Consider the following 24,168-nt stretch of genomic DNA (forward strand, 5'->3'; position numbering starts at 1 on the left):
GTAAGATTTTAAAAAAATTATATGTTTTCTTCTTTTTCTTTAAGGAGGTAGTAAATTGTTTCGATTTGTTGAGATGGAGACCCAGCTGCATACTCTGGAGAGGAAAAGTGGTTGGCTAATTTAAAATTTGCTACATTTAATGTGAATGGGCTCAATAACCTGATTAAGCGCAAGAAAGTGTTACTTTATATTAAGAAATTTAAAGTCGACATTGCATTTTTGAAAGAAACGCAGTTAACGTATAGTGAGTATCAAAAATTGAAAAGGGATTGGGTAGGTCAAGTTATTCTTTTAATTCAAAAGCTAGAGGAGTATCGATTTTAATTCATAAGAATTTATCTTTTACTTTGGAATATGTATATGAGACAATTGGTAGTTTTGATAGTTAACTGTAAGATTTCTTTGGATCTTGGACTTTGGTGAATATTTATACACCAAATGTTGATGATGAACTTTTTTCAGGATGTTTTGCTTAATATGTCCGGGGCTAAAGATCAAATTGTAATAGGTGGTAATTTTAATTGTTGTTTGGATCCAGTGATGGATAAGTCAGGTAAAGTATTACTTAAGAAAAAAATGGCTAAGAAGTTATTGTTTTTGATGAAGGAATTGAATTTAATTGATGTGTGGAGGAAGAGGAATTTAAGAGAGAAGGACTATCTGTAGTATTCTGCAAAATACGTATTCTAGAATTGACCTTTTTTAATGTCGACTCAGTTATTACTTAATGTAGTGGAGACTGAATATAAAGCTAGGCTTGTATCTGATCACTCTTTAGTATTGTTGATGGAAATGGTGCATTTATCCATCGTATCATTGGAGATTTAATCTGTCATTGTTAAAAGACGAGGGATTTTGTAAATTTTGTAATTCAACAGTTTTTGGATATAAATAGAGATTCGGTGACTAGTAAATTTATATTGTGGGGTGCATTTAAAGCATTTTTGAGAGGACAGATTATTAGTTATAAAGTTAGATCGAAAAGGCAGTACATAGCTGAATCAGAAAGGTTGGAGATTGGAGTTTTAGGAAAGGAGTTACAAAAGGAGAAAAAGAATAAGGAGAAGAGGTAAATTGGATGTATTGAAATTGGAATACAATACGTTTCAAACCTACAGAGTTGAACGGCTATTACAACTATGTAATCAGACATTATGAGTTGGGAGATAAAAACACAAGGTATTGGCATGGCAGTTAAAATCTGAACAAATGTCAAAAAGGATAAAAGCAGTAAGGAAGAATTCAGAAGTATCTTATAGGTTGCAAGGTATTAACAACCAGTTTAAGGCATTTAATAGAAAATTATATACCTCTGAAACAGGACAAGATGAGAACAAAATAGAGAAGTTCTTCGGACTGCAGTTGCCAAAGTTAAATGACTGGAGTAGGGATTATTTGGAGAAACCAATTGGTTTGAAAGAAATTAGATCGGCTTTGAATTCAATGCCAAATGGTAAATCTCCTGGGGAAGGAGTGGTTTACGGTGGAATTTTATAAAAAGTTTCAAAATCTTGTTTTTCCATTATTTGAGCAAGTTCTTCAACAGGTACTGGATTTGCAATCGGTTCTGGAATAGTTTTCTCAAGCAATAATTACGGTGATTCTTAAAGATAAAGATCTGTTAAGCCCAGGGTCTTGTAGGCTTAAATGTTGATTAAAAGATTTTGACTAAAGTTTTTTCAAATAGATAGCGCAGTATTTACTGAACTTGAGTCATATTGATCAAACTGGCTTTATTAAAGGTAGATATTCAGCAGACAATGTGGTCAAATTGATCAGTCTGATAAATGTTTCCCAGGAATAGTCCCACCTAGCTTTGGGTTTATTGTTGGATGTTGAAAAAGCTTTTGATAGAGTAGAATGCTTTTTTTTAAATATTGGAAAAATTTCAGTTCTGAACAATGTTCATAAACAATCTAAGGTGAGAGTAGTGACCAATGGAATTTTATCGGAATCTTTTAATTTGGATTGATCTACTAGACAAGGGTGTCCTCTGTCACCTGCTTTGTTTGCATTGGTGATTGAACCTTTAGCACAATTAATAAGACAAGATAAAATAATGGGTATTACATTAGGTTTAACGGAACATAAGACTAGTTTATTTGCAGATGATGTATACGTGACTGACCCAAAAGAGTCTTTGAAGATGTTGCAGGAAAGATTGTTACAGTACGGGGAGTTATCTGGCTATAAAATGTATTGGAATAAGTGTGAACTTATGCCGTTGTTGAAAACTGATTATTCTGAATGTAAAGGGGTAGTAGGACTTAAGTGATCAAATTGTATTAAATATTTAGTTATTAAAGAGAATAAAAATATAAATCAATTAGTGGATTTGAATTACTTGCCATTACTGTCTGTAATAAACAAGGATTTGATTAAATGAAAAGATTTACCATCAACATTGGTAGGAAGAGTGAATTGTATAAAAATGAATATATTTCCTAGACTCCAATATCTTTTTCAGAATATACCTTGTAAGGTACCAATGAGATTTTAAAAAAGATTTAAATGTGTTGGTGAGGAAATATTTGTGGAAGGGAAAATTAGTGAGGGTTTCTATGCATAAATTAACTTGGAAATATGAGTTATTGGGTATGCAACTTCTAAATTTTGTAAATTATTATTATGCTGCCCAATTGAAAATTATTAATAGAGTGTTTGATTTAGATAGTTTTGTAACTTGGTTAGATATTGAATTGGAGAGGACAGAATGGACCATTTCATTTATAAATGAAATATTAAAACTATTAGGAGTCATAAATCCCCAGTTTTATTTCATTTGATAAATATGTGGGAAGAAGTTAGTAAAACTTGGGACTTGCAAGTGGATTGTCTAGATATACTCCTTTGTTTCAGAATAAATGACTACCTTTTACGATTCACAATGACCTCCTTAAAATTTGGAACCAGAAAGGAATTCAAATGATAAATGACTGTTTTGAGGTGAGTCGTTTTTCAACATTTGAAAGGTTGAAGGAAAAATATCAAATCTCTAATATATTCTTTTCTGTTGTTATCAACTTAAATCAATGTTGCATGACTGTTTAGGGAGATATCTGGATTTACCCAAGGAATCGACATTTGAAGTGTTGTTTCAAGATGGGGGAAAGCAGGGGTTCATTTCGGAAATGTATAAATTGTTGCAGCAAATATGCATAAGATTGACTTGCATAAATTGAGATTTAAATGGAAGTAGGATCTGGGAGTTCAATTTGAAATGGATTGTTGGAGGATTAATAGAGATACTATGACAAAGTTGGTTAATTTTAGGTACAGATTGGTGATTTATAATTTTATACATCAACTATATTTAACTCCAGAGCGTTTGTAAAGATATAAACTGAGTGCTACAGATTTGTGTTTTCGATGTAACGAGCAAAACGGTACATTTTTGCATTCAGTTTGGTTTTGCGAGAAAGTTAAGGGTTTTTGAACTAGATTAAGATATTTTGAAAATAAAATTTTCTCTAGATCCAGAGATCTTTTTTAATTGGGGAAGTTAGTGAAATGGCATTGATTTATAAATTGGATAAATTTCAAATGGCATTCTTGCGATTAGCGCTAGCAGTAGCAAGGAAATGTATAGCTGTTTTGTGGAAAGATCTAATGGAGCTTAATTTACAAAGATGGCATTCAGAAATGAGGTCTTGTGTACCAATGGAGAAGATAACTTCTGATTTACGGGATAAATATTATGTATTTGGATTATTTTAATTTGAAAATTTGATGTTAGCCCCGAATGCTGCTGGATCTCCTTATCAGATAGTAAATGAATGATGAGGTATTCTTATCTATTTTAGCTCTTCTTCCTATTTAGGGGGGTAGGTGGGTTAGAATTAGGTTAATGGGGGGGGGGGTGAGGTTTGGGGGGAGGGGAGATGAGGATTTTTTAGGATTTCTTGTAGGTTTTTTCTCTGTAACCATGAAAAGTTCTTAATATTTTTATTATGTAATTGTGGTTATTACTTATTTTTCTAATAAATAAAATATAAAAAAAATACTACACTAACACCAACACTAAAAACCTTTGAAAACAGAACACTAGCCTTAACTACACTGAAATACCGACCTTCCCATCAAACAAGAGGCCAGACTGACTGGGTTTCCTGCCAGGATGTTGCATGCAGTCAGGCAATATCGCCACTAACGCTACCTGGTGTAGTGGGTGACTGTTTACATTGGAGCCAAGTCAAAACAGCTTTGCTCTGATGCAACTTCCTTGGTTGTATCCAATCCCAGGACGATTTATATCTCTTTTTCCCCCCACCCCCGCTCCAAAATCAGGTTCGTAGTGTTCACCTGGTAAATTCCCAGGTTCAACCCACGCTCAACTGCCAGCGTGAAAGGGACTGAAAAGTTCATTCCCATGTATTTTCTCTCCACGACTAATCCTCAATCCATAGAAGTAATACATTAACCCCAACCTCATGATCTAATTTTGTTTTATGACGTTTAGTGTGGCACTTTATTAAAAGCTTTCTAAAGTTCCATGTACACCACATCCATTGGTTTGCCCTGGGGTATTCTACATCTTACAACCTCAAAAAAATACCATTACAAATTTATTAAAACTGATTTAACTGCATACATACACTGTAATATTGCAAAGGTGTTCTTAATTGTTAACAAGTTGGCATTTCTTATTTAGTTGATCCTGGCTGCCTCCACTCCTCTTTAGGAATTTAGAATGCGCCTTTCTTTTAAATTCTAACTGTACAATTAAGTAAAGCTGGGAAAGCAGCCGCCAAGCTTTACATTCTCATAATTTACTCCACTTAATTGACAAACATGGAGATGGTGTGGAGGCCCAAGTTCTTGGACTTTTGAATACCTAGAAAGATGTGACAATTTTGACTCTGCTATCTTTAAGTTGGACGGTTTATATGTGAAGACTCCCTATGAGGTTTTTGCCAGACATTTACTGGCTACCAGGCAGCAAAAGCCAGGAGAATCATGAGATAATTTCCTCAGAGTTGTAAAATTTAGAGAAACTGTAGTTTTCGAGATCATAGTGTGGAGCAGTGTGCAAACAAGGCAATGCATGACGTGTTCATCACTGGCATTGCCTCACGTGCAATACGCTAGCTTTTCTGAGAAAACAAAACACTGGACTTACAGACTACTTATAACTAAGCTACTCCGTTAGATGTAGCTCAACACAATAATGAAGCATATGCTACCGTGGTGGCCATATAGCTATAGTAGTAAACCCTGAACCATCACAGGTACCGCAGGTATGTGAGAAGGATTCTTTAGCAGTGCTGCCTGATAACCTTTTAGTTGCTCTTGAGAAACCACATAATACAAAATGGAATTTTTTCTTCTTTGGTTTCTCTTGCCATTCACAGTAAGAGAAATTGTCCAGAATATAAGGCTACCCGTTGTAAATGTGCCAAGAAGGGACATTATGCCTGGGTTTGCAAATCCAGCCTCACCAAGCTCAGTGGCAACAGTGGTCAATTTTCAGGTACTGGCTACACTTAATAATGTGCCACAAGGACTCTCTTAATCTGCACCCTTTGTGATTATGAATGGTAAAAAGTTAAGTGCTCTGTTGAATTCATGCAGCACTGATGGTTACATTAGCAAAAAAGTCATGTGGGAGCTAAAATTAAAGGTTCACCCAGCCAGTAAAGATGTTACAATGGGTCAGAAAACTTTAAACACTAGTTCCCAATGATTTTTTTTGGGACCTAACTCTTAGTCTTAATAGCCACTCAACTTGGTATATTGAAGCACCTATGTTCTAACTTAATACTTGGCCAAGATTTCCAGTGTATGCATCTGAGTGTGAAATTTGAATATGGAGGACCCTTGTCTGAGCCAATGGGGAATGGAGCTGATCATTTCTGTGCACTGACAACAGTAAAAATAGAAGAGCCATCCTTTTTTTCCCAAACTTCTCACCAAGCTGTAAAAACCAAGTGCTGCCAAATCAAGAAGCTTTAGCAAAGATGACCAGGATTTCATTGCAGAGGACATTTACCAATTACTTTCAGAAGGCACAATTGAGACGTGCATATCACCGTGGCGAGCCCATGTGGTAGTGGTGAAGGATCCTACCCACCAACACAAGAAGCGAATATCTGTTATTCACAATCCATCAATATATGGAATTGGATGCTTACCCCTTGCCAAGAATTGATGAAATGGTGAACAAACTTCCAAAATATAGTGTGTTCTCTAACTTTGACCTGAAAAGCACCTATCATCAAGGAGTCAGATAGAAGTGTATGGCTTTTGAAGCCAATGGACTTTTATACCAATTTTGTAGGATTCCATTTGAAGTCAGAAATGGGGTAGCTGCCTTCCAGTGAGCTATGGACATGTTGGAGAAGAAAAACTGCAAAGAGCCTTACCTTGATAATATCACTATTGCTGGACATACACAAGAGGGACATGATCAAAATGTAAAGAAATTTGTGAAGACCATCAGTCAGAGGAACCTAACACTTAATGATTCAAAGACTGTGGAGTCTGTAAATTTCCATTAATGTCCTTGGATACTGTGTGGATCCTGAGAGACTTCTTCCACCAGAAAATTTGTGATCCTTAAAAAGGGTACTTGAGGTGTTTGCTTATGCCAAATGGATTCATGAGTTTTCTAACAAGTTTCAACTGATGGTAACTACAGAGAAATTTCCAATGGAGGAAAATGCCCTGAACACCTTTAACTTACTAAAGAGAGAGTTGGTGGAAGCCACCCTGCACTCAGTGAATGAAAACTTTACCTCTTGAGGTAGAGTGTGACACATCTGATGTGGCTATTTCTGCTGTCCTTTTCAAAGATGCATCAAGGAAATGAATTGCACTACCACATTATAGAGAAAGAGGCAACTTTCTTCATTGAGGCAGTGTGCAAATGGAGCCACTACTAGTACCATTTTTGACTTGGTTACTGATCAGAGGTCTGTAGCCTTTATGTTTGACAGTAAAAAGCATACAAAATAAAGAATGCAAAGATTCAAGAATGGAGGTTGGAACTTGCAGTATTTAGTTACACAATAAAATACCATCCTGGGAAAGAGAATGTGGTCCTTGACACATTTAGTCGGGCATACACGTTCACCCTTTACTACCTCCACACTAGCTGATATTCGCAATAGACCTTGTCATCCAGGAATAACTGTTTCATTTTGTTCGAACAAAGAATCTCCCCTTCAGAAGATGTCAAAAAGACGTGCTTCATGCAGGGTCTGTGCTGAACTATAGCCTCAGTTCTACCACCCACCAGGTGGAACTCTTATCAAAGCAGCAAAACCTATGAAATGGCTTAGTGTTGATTTCAAGGGACCTTTAAGTTTTGCATAACCCAGATCTACTTACAGTAGTTGACGAATACTCGCATTTCCCCTTTGCCTTTCCATGTCTCAATATGCATACTACAACAGTAATTAGATACATGAATCTGCTATTTAGCCTATCTGGAATGCCAAATTACATACACTTTGATTGAGGCACCACCTTCATGTCTAAAGATCTGAAAGATTCTCTTCCAGAAAGGGGTGGCCACAAATCATTCTACCCCATACCACCCAATCAGGAATAGAGAGATTCAATGGCATCATATGGAAAGCAGTCCGTTTGGCTCTTATATCATGTAACCCCTACCCGAATAGTGTTACACCACATCCCTCTTGCTTCTCAAAGATCGCTGTTATGTACAGAATCAAATACTACACTCTATGAACATTTTTTGCATTCCAATGCTGTTCATCCCATGGAAATTCACTATCCTCCTGGCTAATAACCCCTGGACCCATATTACTAAGAAGGTTTGTGAGGAGTAACAAGAGCGAACCACTTGTAGATCAAGTTATACTCCTTGACAGTAATCTAACCTATGCAAACAACAGATGGACAGGAGTCTACTGTGTCTGTGACTTGGCATGTTGTCCAGAAGCCTGGGCAATCCCCACATCTTCTATTCTAGAACAAGGTCAAAGAAATCCGGAGGTACCGATACTGGAGGAGGAAGATATGACGTGCCCAAGTATGGAGGATGATGAAACCATAGCTCCACAAAAAACTAAGGAGATCTGGTCGTGTACCAAAACCTCCCAATCGATATGGATGGGAGTAGTCCCATAAAGTGTTGCTTGATATTGCTAGTATTTTTTTTAGGGAGGGAAGAAGAGTAAATTGTGAGAATGAAAAAGTTGGGGGCTGCTTTCAAAGCTTTACTCAATTGTACAGTTACAGTTAGAATTTAAAAGAAAGATGCATTCTAAATTCCTAAAAAGGAGCAGTGGCAGCCAGGATCAACTAAATAGGAAATGCAAGTTCATTAACAATTAAGAATAACTTTGTAATATTACATAAGGACCCTGTCTGATCCTTTTTTTAATGCCAAGTTACTACTTCCATTATTTGTAGCAATTTCCCTTGTAAGGCTAACTAGTCTGTAATCAGTTTTCTCTCATTCTCCTTTATTTAATAATGGGGCTACAATCCTTTCCAAACTGTGGGAACTGTTCTAGACTGTATGTAATTTCAAAAATAGTGAATTTACAATATGCAGAGCCACATCTTTCAGAACCTTGGAATGCAGGTCATCAGGTTGGGATCAGAGCTCTTAGGTTGGGTTCAGACATGCTCGTTATAAAAATGGTATCTGAAGCATTATTGAGCTTGTTCACTGAACTTGATGACAGAATGAACTGTTAACAATAGCAAAGAAATGTTGTGTTAATTGTTTTATCCCTTTTGGTACTCTTCCCTCTCCTAAATCTTTAATCAAGATTATGGGGAGAAGGCAAGAGAATGGAATTGAGAGAGAAAAAAAATACATCAGCCATGATTTAAATGACTGAACAGACTCTGGGCAGAATGGCCTAGCTCTTATGGTAGCCATGAAATGGCCAATAGTTGTGCTTATAATTGCACTGTTGATAACTCGTGATGCAATGGATATTTTCATTGCTAAAGCCATTCAAGTATTTCTTCATCTGCTAAATTCCTGGTACAATTTAATAATTTACTCCTTTTACAAATTATTACAGTTCCTTTAGCCCAAATCAGAATAGTCTTATTTGTCTTGCACTCATGGTAAATGAAGCTCTTCTATGCTTGATTTTCTGTAACAGGAAAAAAAACTATCGAAATGGCTCAAATTCTGGTATTTTGGGGTGGTCCCATTTTTAATTCAACTACAATTATTGTGCCTCAAATGCTAAAATCCCAATCTTAAGAATCTTTCTAAAACTCTTCCTTGAAGAAATTATTTAAAATATCTTTTTGTCTAAGCTTTTGATTCTGGTGTGAATGTCATGTTATATGATTTTGTGCTTGTTATCATTGCCTTGAGATGCTTCATTATATTTACTATCTCTTTGAAAGTATTGATTCTATCCAATATTTTACATGTTTAAAAAAAAATTAATAATTTTTAAACCACAACAGAAAATACATTTAATTCAATTAAAAAATACTTCAAAAATTATACATATGGTATACAAAACTCTTCCACTCCCTCCCCAAACCCCCAAAAAAGAAAAAAGAGAGAAATAAAGAATAGAAAAAAGACTGGACAATGTCAATGGGATAAACTATATATCATAAAGTTTTAAATAATAATAATAATGTTGGAGGTTACCAAGAGGTGAGTTCTCCAGAGAGTCTGTTAAACCACATTTTGCAAATATAGGCACCATATTTTCCAAAATATCTGATATTTATTTTATAAACTATAAATAATCTTCTCAAGTGGAATACAGCTATGAAGTTCCACATGCCATCTGTCCATCCCTAAATCTGTGTCTGATTTCCAAGTAATAACTATAGGCTTCCAAGAAACTGCTAAAGCAATTTGTACAAATTCAATTTGATACATAGTTAATTTCAATTTAAGTCTTATTGTCCTAATATTACCCAACAAAAACAACTGGATCCTGTGGGCACTTAACCCCTGTAATTAGTTCCAAAAATATTTCCAACCAAAAATGCTCAACTTCAGGACACTTCCAAGTAGAATGCAAAAATGATCCAATCTCTTGACTACATGTAAAACATAAATCTGGTAATGTAGGGTTCAATTTTTTAAATTTTTGAGGAGTCAAATATAACTGATGCTTTTTAAAAAAAATTGAACCAATCCTTGTCTAACATTAATAATTTTTGTCATTGTTACAGAGTTCTGTGTTGTGTATTGGCCTATGTGTTGTGTGGTTTTATGTTAAAAAGTGACAGTTTGCCTTTAAGAGCCAAGGTGAAGGTGGACTGCTGAGAGAGTGGGAGATGGACTGAGCATGTGCAGAAAATGATCTAAAAATTTCTGGACTTGGATGATAAACCATCACTGGGGGGTGCTGTGGAGTGGAAGAAGGCCCAGAACATCAGTCATGGTCTGGAGGACACAGTTTAGAATGTTGAGATTTCAAAAAGGATGAACATTCTGAAGGCAGCCAGAAGGATCTGGTTGTTCTCTCTGCAAGCAACACAAGACAACTTTGAATTTTGTGTTCTCTCTCTCTCTCTCTCTCTCTCTCTCTCTCTCTCTCTCTCTCTCTCTCTCTCTCTCTCTCTCTCTCTCTCAAAGATCTTTTGGCTTCAGTTTACCAAGCAAACTGAATTTTGTTTATGATCTTTGCTTCGGTTGAGATCAAAGTTTTGTGTGTTTTGTGTGTTTTGTGTTTGTTTTATGTCTTAAATTTTACTGTGGGCTGGTTGGAAATATAACTTAGACTTTGATTATGTATGTTATATTTAGGCTGGGGAATTTATTAGTTTTACACTGTTATAGAAATTTGCATAGTAACCAGTGGTCATTGTTATTAAAGGGGGTATTTTTGAATTAAAGTTTGAAAGTGAATTTTTTGTTAATAAAGTAATTGTTCATCCTTACCCCTGTGTGATATACCTTCTTTGTGGTTGCTGGTTTGATCTTGTAACAATATTATCTCTACGTAATTGCATCTAATCTTTCTCATCTATTTGTCTATTTAAATCCGCTTCCCATCTTAATCTCGATTTATTTTAGGGGCTTTCTTTTGAAGTAAATTATACCTTATAGAAATAATTTTATTTACATTACTATTATGAATCAATAATTCTAATTCACTCTGACTAGGTAAAGTTAAACTTGGACATTATCAATTTAAAGCTTTCTTGACTGATAAAACTAATAGAAAATTGGCACATTAAATTTATTCTTCATTCGTTCAAATGTTATAAATCTTCTAGCTTCAAAACAATCCTCTATTCCCTCAATACCCATATACATCCAAGTCCTCAAAAATTGATTATCCATAGAAAATGGAATGTCTATTTTGACATAAAGGCATCTTTCCTGAAATTAAAACTATCATGCGTATTTCATAATCAATTTTATTCCATAATTCCCCCTTAATTTTATTAAGTAGAGGCAAATTGTTCAATTTATATAAATTATTTAAATCATTATTGACCATAATACCTAAATGTGTAATTCCAGCATCTGGCCACCTAAATTGAATGGCCTTTCTACATTGAGTATAATCACCCTTAACTAAGGGCAAAACTTCATTTTTGTCCCAAATGGAGACAGATACTTAACCATATTTTTTCCTGTCTTGTATGTAATTGAAGCAAATGCATAGGGTCTGTCAAATAAACGAAAACATTATCAGCAAACAAATTTATTTTTTCTTGATTAACCTTTATACCCTTAATCTTAAAATCTTGTCTTATTAACTCCGCTAAAGGCTCTTGCCAAAATAAACTGAGCGAGTGATAAAGGACATCCGTCCATTCAATCTAGTTAATTGAAAAGAAGTAGAAATTTGTCCATCTGTCACCACTTCTGCAGATGGATTTTTGTTTTAACCCAATTTATAAAGTCGGTCCAAAACCAAGCTTTTCCAGTACCTTAAACAAAAAAATCCCATTCTAACCTATTAAAAGCCTTCTCTGCATCTAAAGCTATTCCAACAGTTAAGTCACCTCTTTTCTGGCTAAATGAATTAAATTAATCAACCTAGCAACAATGTCAGCAGATTGTCACTTTTTAACAAACCCTGTTTGATCCATATGAATTAACTTTGGTAAATATTTAGTTACTCTATTCACATAAAATTTAGCAATAATTTTATAATCTACATTCAATAATGATATTGGTCTATAAGATGCGGACTTTAACGGATCTCTATCTTTCTTTGGTATAACTAATAATTGCATTTGAAAAAGGTTCTGGTAGAGAATGGGATTCCACTGCTTAACAGCTCTATAAAAGGGGATATTAAAAGGTCCTTAAATTTCTTTAAAAATTCAGGCAAAAAACTATCCTCCCCCAGTGATTTACCACTCTGCAATGAACTCTACCTCACTAACCTCTCTTGCCGTAAAGGGGGCACCTAAATCTCTTTCATCCCCATAATTCAAACTAGCTAATCTCAATTTTAATCTCCTCTCAACTAGACTCAAATCGATATAAATTGAAATAAAAATCATAAAATAAATCATTAATTTCTTGAGGTTTATAGATATAATATTTTACATGCTGTGTTAGTTTTTTTAGATTTCACCATGAATGCAATTATATTGTATGCTACAACTTCAGCCGAGAATCTCAAGGAAATTTAATCAGGCAATCTTGATTTTTAAGGAATAGAAAATACTTTACATTTTCTGTGTGGAGCTGGTTTCCATTTCCAGACAGAAATCATGTTGGTGTCAGAGAAAAAATGTTGACAGCTGGTAAAAGCCCTACATTTGGACACTGTACGGAGTCCACCAAAACAGCCAAGTATAATGCTGAAGATGCCTTTTAAATAAACGGTTCGTCCTGGAAACCAGATATGTATGGGTAAGTGTCCTGGACTTGTTTCAGGATTGAAAATCTACCCCATTTTTCCATTGCAGGCCTCACTATTGTTTTTGGTGGAAATCTTGGATGGATTTATGCTATTGTTATTGGGGTGAGCATTGGTTGCATGTGGTCTATAAATGAATGGTGTTGTCTATTGAGTTGAAAATGTTTTGGCAAATTATTACAGTTTAACCAGTTGACATGTTTTATGAAGGGCATGTGTTTCCTCCCTTATGCTCCTTATGAAAACCAGCTATTTTTTTTATATAGATGAAGATGTCCCTGCAGACATGATTGTGGAAGAATCAGGACCTGGTGCACAAAATAGCCCATACCAGCTACGGAGAAAGTCTCTACTGTCTAAAAGAGCAGCTTATCCTGCAAAAAATAATATGGAGGTGAGACTCACAGTTGTAATGCAGAAAACTGTATCTTTGTGTTGTCCCACACTATCTTACTCATGTGTAGATTTAATTTATGAAAGCATAGCTGATACAGTGTGTAAACTATTACCATCTTGTCAATAATAGGGCCACCAGTCTTGGGTTGGTGGGAGCCCTGAGGGGAAGATCTCAGGTACTGCTTACTTAGTTTTGCCATTAAAATTGATACTTTGTAGATTTGAATGGGAGTCTGGTATGTAATCTTTAGCTTTCAAGCAAAATCAGATTCAACTGTAATACAGCAAGAGGGAATTGGAATTATATATGGAGTATAAACTAAAGCAAGTCCAGTGCATAATAAGAGTATGATAAAACACATAATTTAAACAACATTTATTTTGATACTTAACCTGATGGGCAAGACCAATGAACTTTGAGCGTTGATTAGCACATGAGAATGTGGTATTATTGCAGTCAGAAACATGGAAAAAAATTGCAGCTCAATTTTTCAGAATTCATTTGTTTCAGGCTTACAAGCAAGCGTAAAGATAAGACTAGATAGTATCGCATTATTAATTTGGGATAACATCACCCACTACCCAAGGGTGATATTTTGGAAGGCTCTTTTAATTTTGCCATGTAAGTAGAAATAAAAAAGGAGTAAAATGGGCTATGAGATAGGGAGGTTTGAGTTTTGAGTTTCCTTTTTGGTAGGTTTATATGGGTCAGCACAGCATTGTTGGCAGAAGGGCCTGTACTGTGCTGTAAAGTTCTAGTTATTTTGCTGGGTTTATACCATGGACTCCTCAGTAGCCAACAGAAGATGGAGGAGTAACTATGTAGAAAGGTGTAAGAGCATGAGCATTATAGAGGAATTTCAAATTTCCCAATATTGGCTGGGATTGCCTTCATGTTTGGACTTAGATTGGGAGGAATTCGTCGAGTTTTTTGAGCCAGTACTTTGATAGTCAAACTATACTATTAAACTCAACGGGATTTAATCTTGGGGAAATGAAGCTGACAAGTAGTAGAAGTGTCAGTGGGCAAATATAAACAAAAGTCGTTTAACAGTGAGATGGCGAGAATTCCTGTGAGGCTGAAAGGTAATAGTACAACATTAGGGAACCCAGGATCACTACTGATGTTGAGTTGATGAAAACAAAAGGTGTAGGGTGAAAATGGCAGATTTCCTTGAGGAACATAGAAAGTGCATAAGAATTCCTGAAAAGAAAATGGAGGAGGACAAATAATGTATGATGTATGGTAAGCAAATTTGCAGGTGATATGAATATTGCTGGTGTTGTAGATACCAAGGAAGGTTGTCTAAGGCCACAGCAAGATTTAGCAAACCAAATTAAATCCTGACAAATATGGTGATTCTTTTGCAGTAGGATTTGCTCAGAAAATAATGTTGATAATCAAAGGGCCTACGTCAATAGCATCCTGGAAAGGTAGCATGTTTGGGTAAAGTGGTGAAGAAGACATGGTATGTTGCCTTTGGCCATATTGATGTGATGACCCAATTAATGGATTAAGTGAGGTAGATTTTGTTCCTGTCATTGTTTAACTGATTTTGAAATAATGTGGATGCAATTTTGGACACTTCTTCATTTGTGTTTTCCATTCTTTTAATATTATGATGTTTAGAAATGGCAAAAAAGTTGCATTTTATAGAATCACTTGTCATCAACAGCCGAGCAAGAATTTTGCCCAAAATTGTTTTTTTTCCCCACTTGGAGTGAATTTCTTGTGATGCTCAGGGTGACAGCACAATTTATATCTAATAAAAGTTATAGACTGTGGTGAATATTGCAAGTGTAATTCAAATATTTATGCTTTTTTAAATATTAGGACCATTTTAGATGTGGCTTAATACTTGTGATCCCTTTTGAGTGGTTACTCCCCCCCCCCCCCCCCCCGATGTTCTGAAATTATTTGTTTCTTCATTTTTCTTAAAGGTTTTGTTCCTTGTAACCTAAGATCTTTGAAGAAAATAGTTTTTTTTTTAAGAAGTTGTAATGCCAAGTGGATTTGCTATCAAAAAACTTGTCTTTTTGTTTTCGAATACATACTGGTAATAGTTACGACAAACCTGATAATGAGCATCCTAGGAAATAAAGGAGAAGGGGATTGGCATTATTTATTGCTAAATCCAAGCATCAAATTAACTCTTTAGTGGTAAATTGGTATGTTTTTGCAGCTTGTTGTTCAATGATCTGTCAGGAATTTGGGGTCAGTGTACACATTCGATTTTAAGTTGGATCTTAAAAAGCAGATTAAGATCCATTAATGCTATAGTCTTCATTGGAATTCTGTTGCACAACAGAATTTCAAAACAATCTTGCATCCTGTGCAGAAACTTTATGATTTGGTCAGTACCCATGTCTATCGCAGGGGTGGGAAACCTTTTCATTTTAATTTAGATATGTAGCATTTCAACCCTTGAGTCTGTGCCACCCAATTAACCCTCACTCCCAATATGTACTCATGAGCTGAAATGGCCTGTAACTGTGCTGTATGTTTAAATTAAAAACTAAAAGGTTTCCCACTCCTGGTTTATTACTTAGTTAACAAGATTGCCAGATGGCTATCTGCTTTGGCAATAATTTAACTTGTTGCCTAACTGGAAACGAATGTGACAATTGTACAAGTGACTTATTGCATAGAATAACCAACAGAGATGCAGCCCAATCATTTCATGGGAATGCTGAGCCTCTACTGCTAAATATTTAAATGGAGAAAATTAGAGGCTTTTCCAGAGTTGGATGTTTGTCAATGTAGAGACAACAGAGGTGTTATGAGAAGTAAAGTTGGATATTGCCACCATTTTGAATGTGACATCACAAAATGGTAGAATTTAGATGAGTAATAAGGAGACAAAGGATGATTTCATAGATGTAACTAGATGTTAACAAAAAAATATTTATTGCATAGTCAAAATCAGATACAAGCAGGGAGGGGTTCTACAGCTGGACAATGGAAGAGAATTAATTCCAAGGAGGATGCTGGGGTCAGCAAAAAATCTGAATTAGAGGGACAATTATATTTGTGATCAAATGGAATTTTATGCAATGGAAGGAATGGAAAATTTTGTTCTTTGCATTACAAGAAAAATAGGCATAGTTTTGGAGATACCCTTTATGACTTGGAAGAAGGAAAGGGCTTGGGACCTTTATTTTGGTGAATTTTAAGGAAAGAAAAAATGGGTGATTATGCGGGGATGAGTTTGAGATAAAAATTTTGAATTGATTAAAATGAGACCATGAAGAGAGATTAGAATAAATGGAAAAGTCAAAGTTCAGATTTATTGTTGGAATACATACATGTCATCACATACAATATGGAGATCTTTTTCCTGCAGGCCAGGCAGACTTTCCACTTGTGGGTAAATGTAAATTGTACTTAAAAAAATTTTTTTAAATGATGCATATACACAACAGAAATATAAATGAACTGCAATAAAGAAAAAAAAATTCAGTAAATAAATAATGTGCAAAGTTGGTCTTTAAATGAGTCTGATCTTGTTGTTGAGTCTGTAAATGAGTATGATTGAGCCGGTTGTTGAGTCCAACTGTTTCTGAATCTGGTAGTATGAGTCTTGTACCTACACCTCTTGCCTGATGGCAGTAGTGAGAACAGATAATGTCCTGGATTGTGCAAATCCTTGCTGTTGCTCTCCCAAAGGCAATGTTCCATGTAGATTTGGTCAATGGTGGGGAGACTTTTGCCTGTGATGTACTGTGCTGTGTCCACTATCTTTCACAGGGGTTTCCGCTCAGATGCCTTGGTGTGCCCATACTAGGCCACAATGGAGCCAGTCAGCACACTTTCTGTAGAAGTTTGCCAAGATTTTCAAAGTCATACCTAAACTCCCTGAGAAAGTAGAGGCACTGACATACTTTCTGTACGATGACATTAGTATCTTGGGTCCAGGAAATGTCCATGGCTCCCAGAAATTTAAATTTACTCACCCTCTTAACCTCTGATCCTTCAATAATCACTGGATTGTACACTACTGGATTTCCCTTCCTAAAGTCTACAATCAGCTTCATGGACTTGTGAGGTTGATGTTAGTACACCATTCAACCAAGTTTTCAACCTCGCTCCTGTGTGCTGATTCATGGCTCATTTTTATTCAACCCACTACTGTGGTTTTGTCATGCCAAGCCACACAGTCATTGTAGTAGCTTAAAAGAAGCAAGGTTTGGGAGATTGTGTTGAGATTGCATGTGTGGAATGAAGGAATGCAGCAGAATTTAAGATCTTGATTGAAGCTTTCTTCTTGAAGATGTAGAAAGGGATAATGATTAGAAGAGTTCATCATCTATGGCTTATTTTTACATTCCAGTGGAATCTTGAAGCAGGAAGCATCTTTACAGAGAAGAGCAGGGATGACACTTCACAGGGAAAACCTGAAAACCTAGATGCTGAAAATTTGAAATCTAAAGATGTATATATAATACAATAGAATGTTCATGTTTCCTGTCCATTAAACGGAACATTAAAGATCTTAAACATAAATCTTAATTTAACGGGAAGTGTTATTTTAGTGCTAGCTGAACATTTTCATAAGCGCTGCTGGTAATTCCGCAACATACAGTGGCCTGATTTAAAGCATATATTTAACAAAATATTAAACAATTGCATTTGAAAATCAATATGTGAGCACTTTTGTTAAGTGATCAATCTTCAATAAATGCAATTTTTCCCAGTTTGGAAATGAAGTTAATATGATGATTGAATTTTTTTGAAAAACTTGGGCTGAATTGTTAAATCATTTCTTGATTTGCTACATTACCTCAGGATTTGATGTTTCTACAAATGTCTCTGTACACTATTTTAATAACCAATGGTTGCATGAAAGAGCCACTTTAGCATGAAAATTGATGCATTGTAGGCCAAGCTTCTCGCCCAACTTGTATTCTTATGAAACCATTACTTTACACTTTCACCACCTGGATGGTCATCACATTATCTTGAACCAAAAGGAGGAGTTCCAATCAGGATACTCAGCCATTTGGATCTATCAATAATGTGCAAGATTATCAGTCCAAAAATTAATACCACATCCAATTGAGACTACGATGATTGGTGATGTTGTTGGGGAATATATCTTGATCCTTTGATACCAATTATCCATCTGATAAATAATTTCAATTTAGGAGGTTCAAGTTTCCTGAATTGTCATGAGAATTAATAGTGTTAAAGGCATTCACTAAGAGTTGTTAGCCTTAACGTTGAAACTTTGTACATTTCCTGTGGTTAACTGTTAAGTTGGAGATAAAAAAAATAATTTTACATCAGATTCAAAAGAAGGAAATGTCGTGTATTCTGAAGAACTTCAACTTTGAAATAAAGTAAATTAACATTGTGGATAGGTACATATCTAATTAAAGAGAACTATATTAAATGTAACTTCTGTATACTTGCACTATTTTGTTGCTGACTTCAGTTAAACTATATATAATTTTAATTCCCTAGTTATATTACTTGTGGAATAATTAAGAACTTGGATTTTATTTTTCAAGGTGTCTTATCAGGGATGATTCCATGGAAATGTATGCATCCATCATAATCCAAAGAATGTTAGATATAGCAGCAAGTAAACACACGGTACGAGAAAAACTAAGCAGAAGAGACAGCATCTGTCAAAAGAGTATCAGTTAATATTTTTGAGAATGAAACTGGTCGTTAGAACTGGAAAATGAAAATAAATAAATAAATTTTGGTGACAGGGAATGTGGTGGAGACAGAAGGAGGTAAAATTATAAGGCAATGATTAAGCTGCTTTGTGTAATGCGCAGCTAATTTTAGTGTAATGTTGGCTCGTTTTACAATACAAAAAAAAACCAGATAAAAATGGCCAGACCTGCAAACTGCTATGTGCTTAGACAAAAGCTAATAGAAATTTGAACATTACAGCACAGTACAAGCCCTTCGGCCCACAATGTTGTCCGACCCATATATATCTACCAAAAAGAAAACTAAACCCTCTCTAGTTTGCAGGACAGGCCATTTTTTTATCTGTTTTTTTTGTATCGTCAAACTGTCCAACATTACACTGAAATTAGCTTCACATCACACAAAACAGCTTGATGTACAAATTATCCAAAATTCTTGCTGCAGCCAAACAGATTCTTCATTAAAAACACTCCAATAATAGTTAATTAAATTTAGAAAAGAAATCCATACAAGATGTAGATAAAATAGAAAATCACAAAAATCTATTGGCATCGTGGATGAGATAAAAAACACAAAATGTTGGAGAAGCTCAGCAGGTCAAACAATGTCCTTTATGTAGCAAAGGTAAAGATACAGAACCATTGTTTTGGACTTGAGACCTTCATGGTATGAGAAAATGCCAGAAAGCATCCGAACAAAGAGTTGGGGGGTGGGGGGTGGTGGCAAAGGCTGGAGATGATAGATGGAGAAAGGAGGACAGCAGCATTGAGGGGGAAGAGGGATAACTGGATGGATGGAGCAACTGAAAAGCCAGGAAAAGGGGAAAGGAAAGAAAAAGCAAGCAGATTTAGTTGAAGGCAGTAAAGTCAATGTTCGTGCCATGTGACTGGAGGGTGGCTAGATGGAAAATAAAGCGTTGTTCCTCCAATCTGCGGGTGGTCATGGTGGGATAGTACATGAGGCCATGGACAGACGTGTGTGGGAGTGTGACCTGGAATTGAAATGGTTGGCCACTAGGAGGTCGCTGTTGTTGTGAATGGAGCGGAGGTGCTGAGCGAAGCAATCTCCCAGTCTCCAACGTAGAGAAGGCCACAAAGGGTGCACCAGATGCAGTAAATAAGTCCTTTGGATGTACACGTGAACTATTGCTTCATTTGAAAGGCCTGTTTGGGCCTCGGATTGTAGTGAGGGAGGAAGTGTGGGCACAAATTTTGCACCTCCTGTGTGCACAGAAGGAGGTTCTAAGTTTGGTGGGAGGGGGTGGAAGCAGTTAATGGGTGGGGAGCGATGAGTGCACGAGCGAATCATGGAGGGAGCGGTCCCTGTGAAAGGCCAAGAGGGGAGGAGAAGGAAAAATGTGTCTGGTGGTGGGATCGTGTAGTAAGTGCCATCAATTCCAGCAGATGATGTGTTGGATGCAGAGACTGGTGGGGTGGAAGGAGAGGATGAGGGGGATTCTGTTTGTTGAGTCTGGGGGCAGAGGGGGCCAGGGCAGATGAACAGGAGATGGAGGAGACGCAAGTGAGGGCTAAGTTGATGGTGGTGGAGGGGAAGCCACGTTTGTGGTAGAAGGTAGATATTTCAGAAGATCTGGACTGGAAGACCTCATCTTGGGAACAAATGCAGCAGAGAAATTGAGAGAAGGGGATGGAATTCTTGCAGTGGAGAAGGTGTGAGGAGGTGTAGTCCAGGTAGTTGTGGGAGTTGGAGGGCTTGTAGCATGTCGGTGGCCAGCTTGTCTTCTGAGATGGAGACTGAGAGATCCAGGAAGGGCAGAGAGGAGATGGACCAGCTGAGTTTGAGATCAGGGTAGAAGTGGTCCACCAAGTGGAAGAAGTTGACAAACTCATTGTGGATGCATGAGGCAGATACACCAGATGAAAAGTTGAGGGGTCTTGTCTGTGTAGGCTTGCAACATGGATTGCTCCAGATAGATAGATATATTCAGAGTTACCAGAATGCACGAAAAAAAGTCATTACAGTTCTTTTGTGGTGACTGAGCAGTCTATGATTAATGTAACAGTGGAAGGTTCAAAGGCCTGATAGCTATTGGAAAGAAACTGTTCTTTAATGGTGTTTAGGCTTCTCAATTTCAAGTTTACTGTCATTCGATTGTCCCAGTACAACTTGACAAAACCGTGTTATCTGGCCAACGGTGCAGAGGAGTGAAAGCCCATGTACTGACATAACACACATACAAACAATACATATGCACAGTACATGTCTACATATATTTAAAATAAATATTAATAAATAGTGGAGTCACTGAGAGTTGTCTTAGCAGTCATTTAGCAATCTCACTGTCCATGGAAAGAAGCTGTACCTCAGCCTGGTGGTTCTGGCTCTAATACTTCTGTGTGTTTTTGCTGATGGGAATAGTTGGAAGATGCTGATGAAGACTGGTAGGAGTAGCAGTGAAATCTCAAATTTTGTGGAAAGTATAGCTGTTGGTGAATCGCCTTCACAGTTGCCTCAAAATGCTCCAGGAGAGGTCTGAAATGTTAAACTCTCAGGAACTTGAAGGTAGCAGCTTAATAAAAATGCGACCAGGGTGAGGGGAAAGCTTTATGATGTTGCCTGCAAACTCTGGTAATTTACTTTTACCCTCCCACCCGTCACCTTTCTTCCCCCCCTCCCCCTCCCCCTTCCCCCATCTTTTTATTCAGGCATCTTTTTATTTAGTTCCTGATGAAGGGCTCAGACCTGAAACGTTGATTACCTTTTACTTCCTATGGATGCTGTGTGACATGCTGAGTTTCTACAACGTATTTGTATGTTGTGCTTGACTGCAGCATCCGTGAATTTTATTATTTTGTTACAAACCAATTGCTTTTGTCTTGAATTTCGACATTTATGTTTGGTTAACAAAGTGCCATTGTTTCCATCTTGTTGAATTTATATACTGAATATAACCTAATATTTGACATTGAACTACGACTGGCATTTTACCTGATAAATGTGAACTTGAGCCAATCCATTGAGCATTATGTCATTTGAAAGTTTATTCTTTGAATTAATTTCAACCTCCAAGTGAATATTTTTCTTGCATCTAAAACCTAAGCTTTTAAACATTTGTCTACTTTACCTTTTATCTACATGATTGTGGCAATAATTTCAGTGCAAGTTGTAAATAAATGTTTTGCATGAACAGAGATTGAAATACTTAAAAGTGAATGTCCTGTGATTCCTAGAAGAGCACGAGATTTGTTCATTTTCTGCTGGATGATGAATTACATGCAAATACCTAGCTTGGAATAAAATGGTGAATAAAAAAAAAACTTATTCCTGTGATGTGATTTTAATCAAATGCATTTAGATTCGACTCAGAAATTTTTGAAACAGAAGGCTTCACATTTTGTGCTAACTTTAGCAGAATTATTGGATAACATATTTATTCACATTAATTGCCAGAGGAATTTCCCCACCCTACTCTTCCCAGATTTTTTATTAAATGTTTGAAATTTACAAAAAAAGACGGTAGTGACGTAAGAATCAAAATTAATTTGAGTTGTAAAAATTATTTGGTTCCAGGCTAAATAAACCTAAGGTGAGAACATTTATTAACAGGAGAAGGCTTTCCATTCCAGGACATTCATGATGTCCTTCATCAGTAAATGTGGCTTCCCGGTACTGCGATTAATTTAACCCTCACCTGCATCTCTATTTCCTGCACATCTGCCATAGCCCCTTCCCACCCCAGACACAACAAGGATTGGGTTCCTCTCATCCTTGACTACCAGCCTCTGCATCCAACATATCATTCTCTGCAATTTTTCCCACCTACCTCTCGAAGTATCTTTCCCTCTCCTTTCCACTTTCTGTAGAGATTACTCTCTCTGTGACTCCTTTCTCCATTCGTCCCTTCCGTCCAATCACCTCCCTGGTACTTAACTCTCACTGCAAAAAAATGTTGCATGTGCATCTATGCTTCCTCCCTCAACCAGGAAAAAAGAATCTCATGGTCTGTGTGTGATGTATGTACTTTGACAATAAATATGAACTTAAACTCTTTGGCCTATAATAAATATGCCTATTGTATATGAAAAAACTTTTAAATAATGAACTTTACAAGAAATGCAAAATAAGCTAACCAGTTAAAATTATAAAATGTATGTTCAAAAATCATAACACTGTTGGAATATAAGCTTCTCACTGTTGAAAATAGAAAATCTATCACTTCCTCAGGCAGGTTGATTTCTATAGAAAATGTTCAAATTTACATAAAACCATAGAGGATTAAAGCACAGAAAACAGGCCTTTTGGCCCTTCTAGACTGTGCCAAATTTTTATTCTGCCTAGTCTCACTGACCTGCACCCAGTCCAAAGCTCGTCACATCCCTCCCATCCATGTACCTGTCCAAATTTTCCTTAAATGTTAAAATTGAGTGTGCATTTCACCACTTCAGTTGGCAGTTCGCTCCACACACTTTTCTGTGTTGAGGTTCCCCCCAATGTTCTCCCTAAACTTTTCACTTTTCACCTATAACCCATGTGTTCCAGTTTGTATCTCACCTAACCGCAATGGAAAAAGGATACATGAAGAACTACTATTGGGAGAGGAGCTGGGGGTAGAGTCTGGGCTATAATTGTTAAATTTTAGATCATTTATTAATGTAGCATTTTTTTCATCTAGAAGGAATTGCAATTTTTTTTTCAAAATGGACTTTTAAATTTGATATGCAGAATTTTTTGTATATTTTATTTTAAATTTTACATACATGCAGTGAATGAAATTACTATAATGAGTTTCAAAAGAGCAAATTGAAAGTTACATACATGACGGTTTTCACCCCCATATCAAAATCCCCTCCCTCCCAACACCCCTCCCTCAAGATTCCCAACTAACTGCAATACATTTCCTTGCCACTGCTAAAGCTAGTTTAACAAATTCCAATTGATATATTGATAATTTAATTTAGGTCTTGTTCCTTCTATATGGTTATATGGTTAATATTCCCGAATAAAAATCCAGACTTTGCAGAAAAAACAATTCCAGTTACTTGTTCCAAAAAATTCTGTCGATCTGCCCAAAAGGGCCTTGCATTAGGACAAGACCAAGTTGAATTTTAAAAAAGTTCCTACATTTTCACCACACTGATAAGACTGATTTTAATCTATTCAGTTTCTGTGGTGTAAAATATAACTGATGTAAAAAAAAAATATTGAACTAGTCTACATCTTACATTGATAGTATTTGTCATTCAATCCCTACACATCTGCCTATATTCATCAAATGCAATATTCAGATCTGTTTCCCACCTCTGTCTAGACTTGTGAAGTCCTTGTTTGGGAGGTAAATTTTTAAATAATCCTTCA

At 36.2% G+C, this 24,168-nt stretch overlaps 1 protein-coding gene across 6 annotated transcripts in view; it reads left to right on the top strand.

The window, feature by feature from the left end:
• The window catches only part of fbxo11b (F-box protein 11b), a 184,952-nt gene that overhangs the window by 36,823 nt on the left and 123,961 nt on the right, over positions 1-24,168 (top strand). For 3 of the 6 annotated variants that reach the window (XM_069931037.1, XM_069931040.1, XM_069931038.1), the window contains exon 2: positions 13,058-13,185. In XM_069931037.1, coding sequence (XP_069787138.1) covers positions 13,058-13,185 — 128 coding nt within the window. Of the gene's footprint in view, positions 1-2,859; positions 2,947-8,210; positions 8,282-10,263; positions 10,614-13,057; positions 13,186-24,168 lie in introns of those variants that run through there. The other 3 variants (XM_069931042.1, XM_069931039.1, XM_069931041.1) reach the window with 3 other exon arrangements.

This window comes from Narcine bancroftii, chromosome 4 (genome assembly GCF_036971445.1).
Source record: "Narcine bancroftii isolate sNarBan1 chromosome 4, sNarBan1.hap1, whole genome shotgun sequence".
NCBI lineage: Eukaryota > Metazoa > Chordata > Chondrichthyes > Torpediniformes > Narcinidae > Narcine > Narcine bancroftii.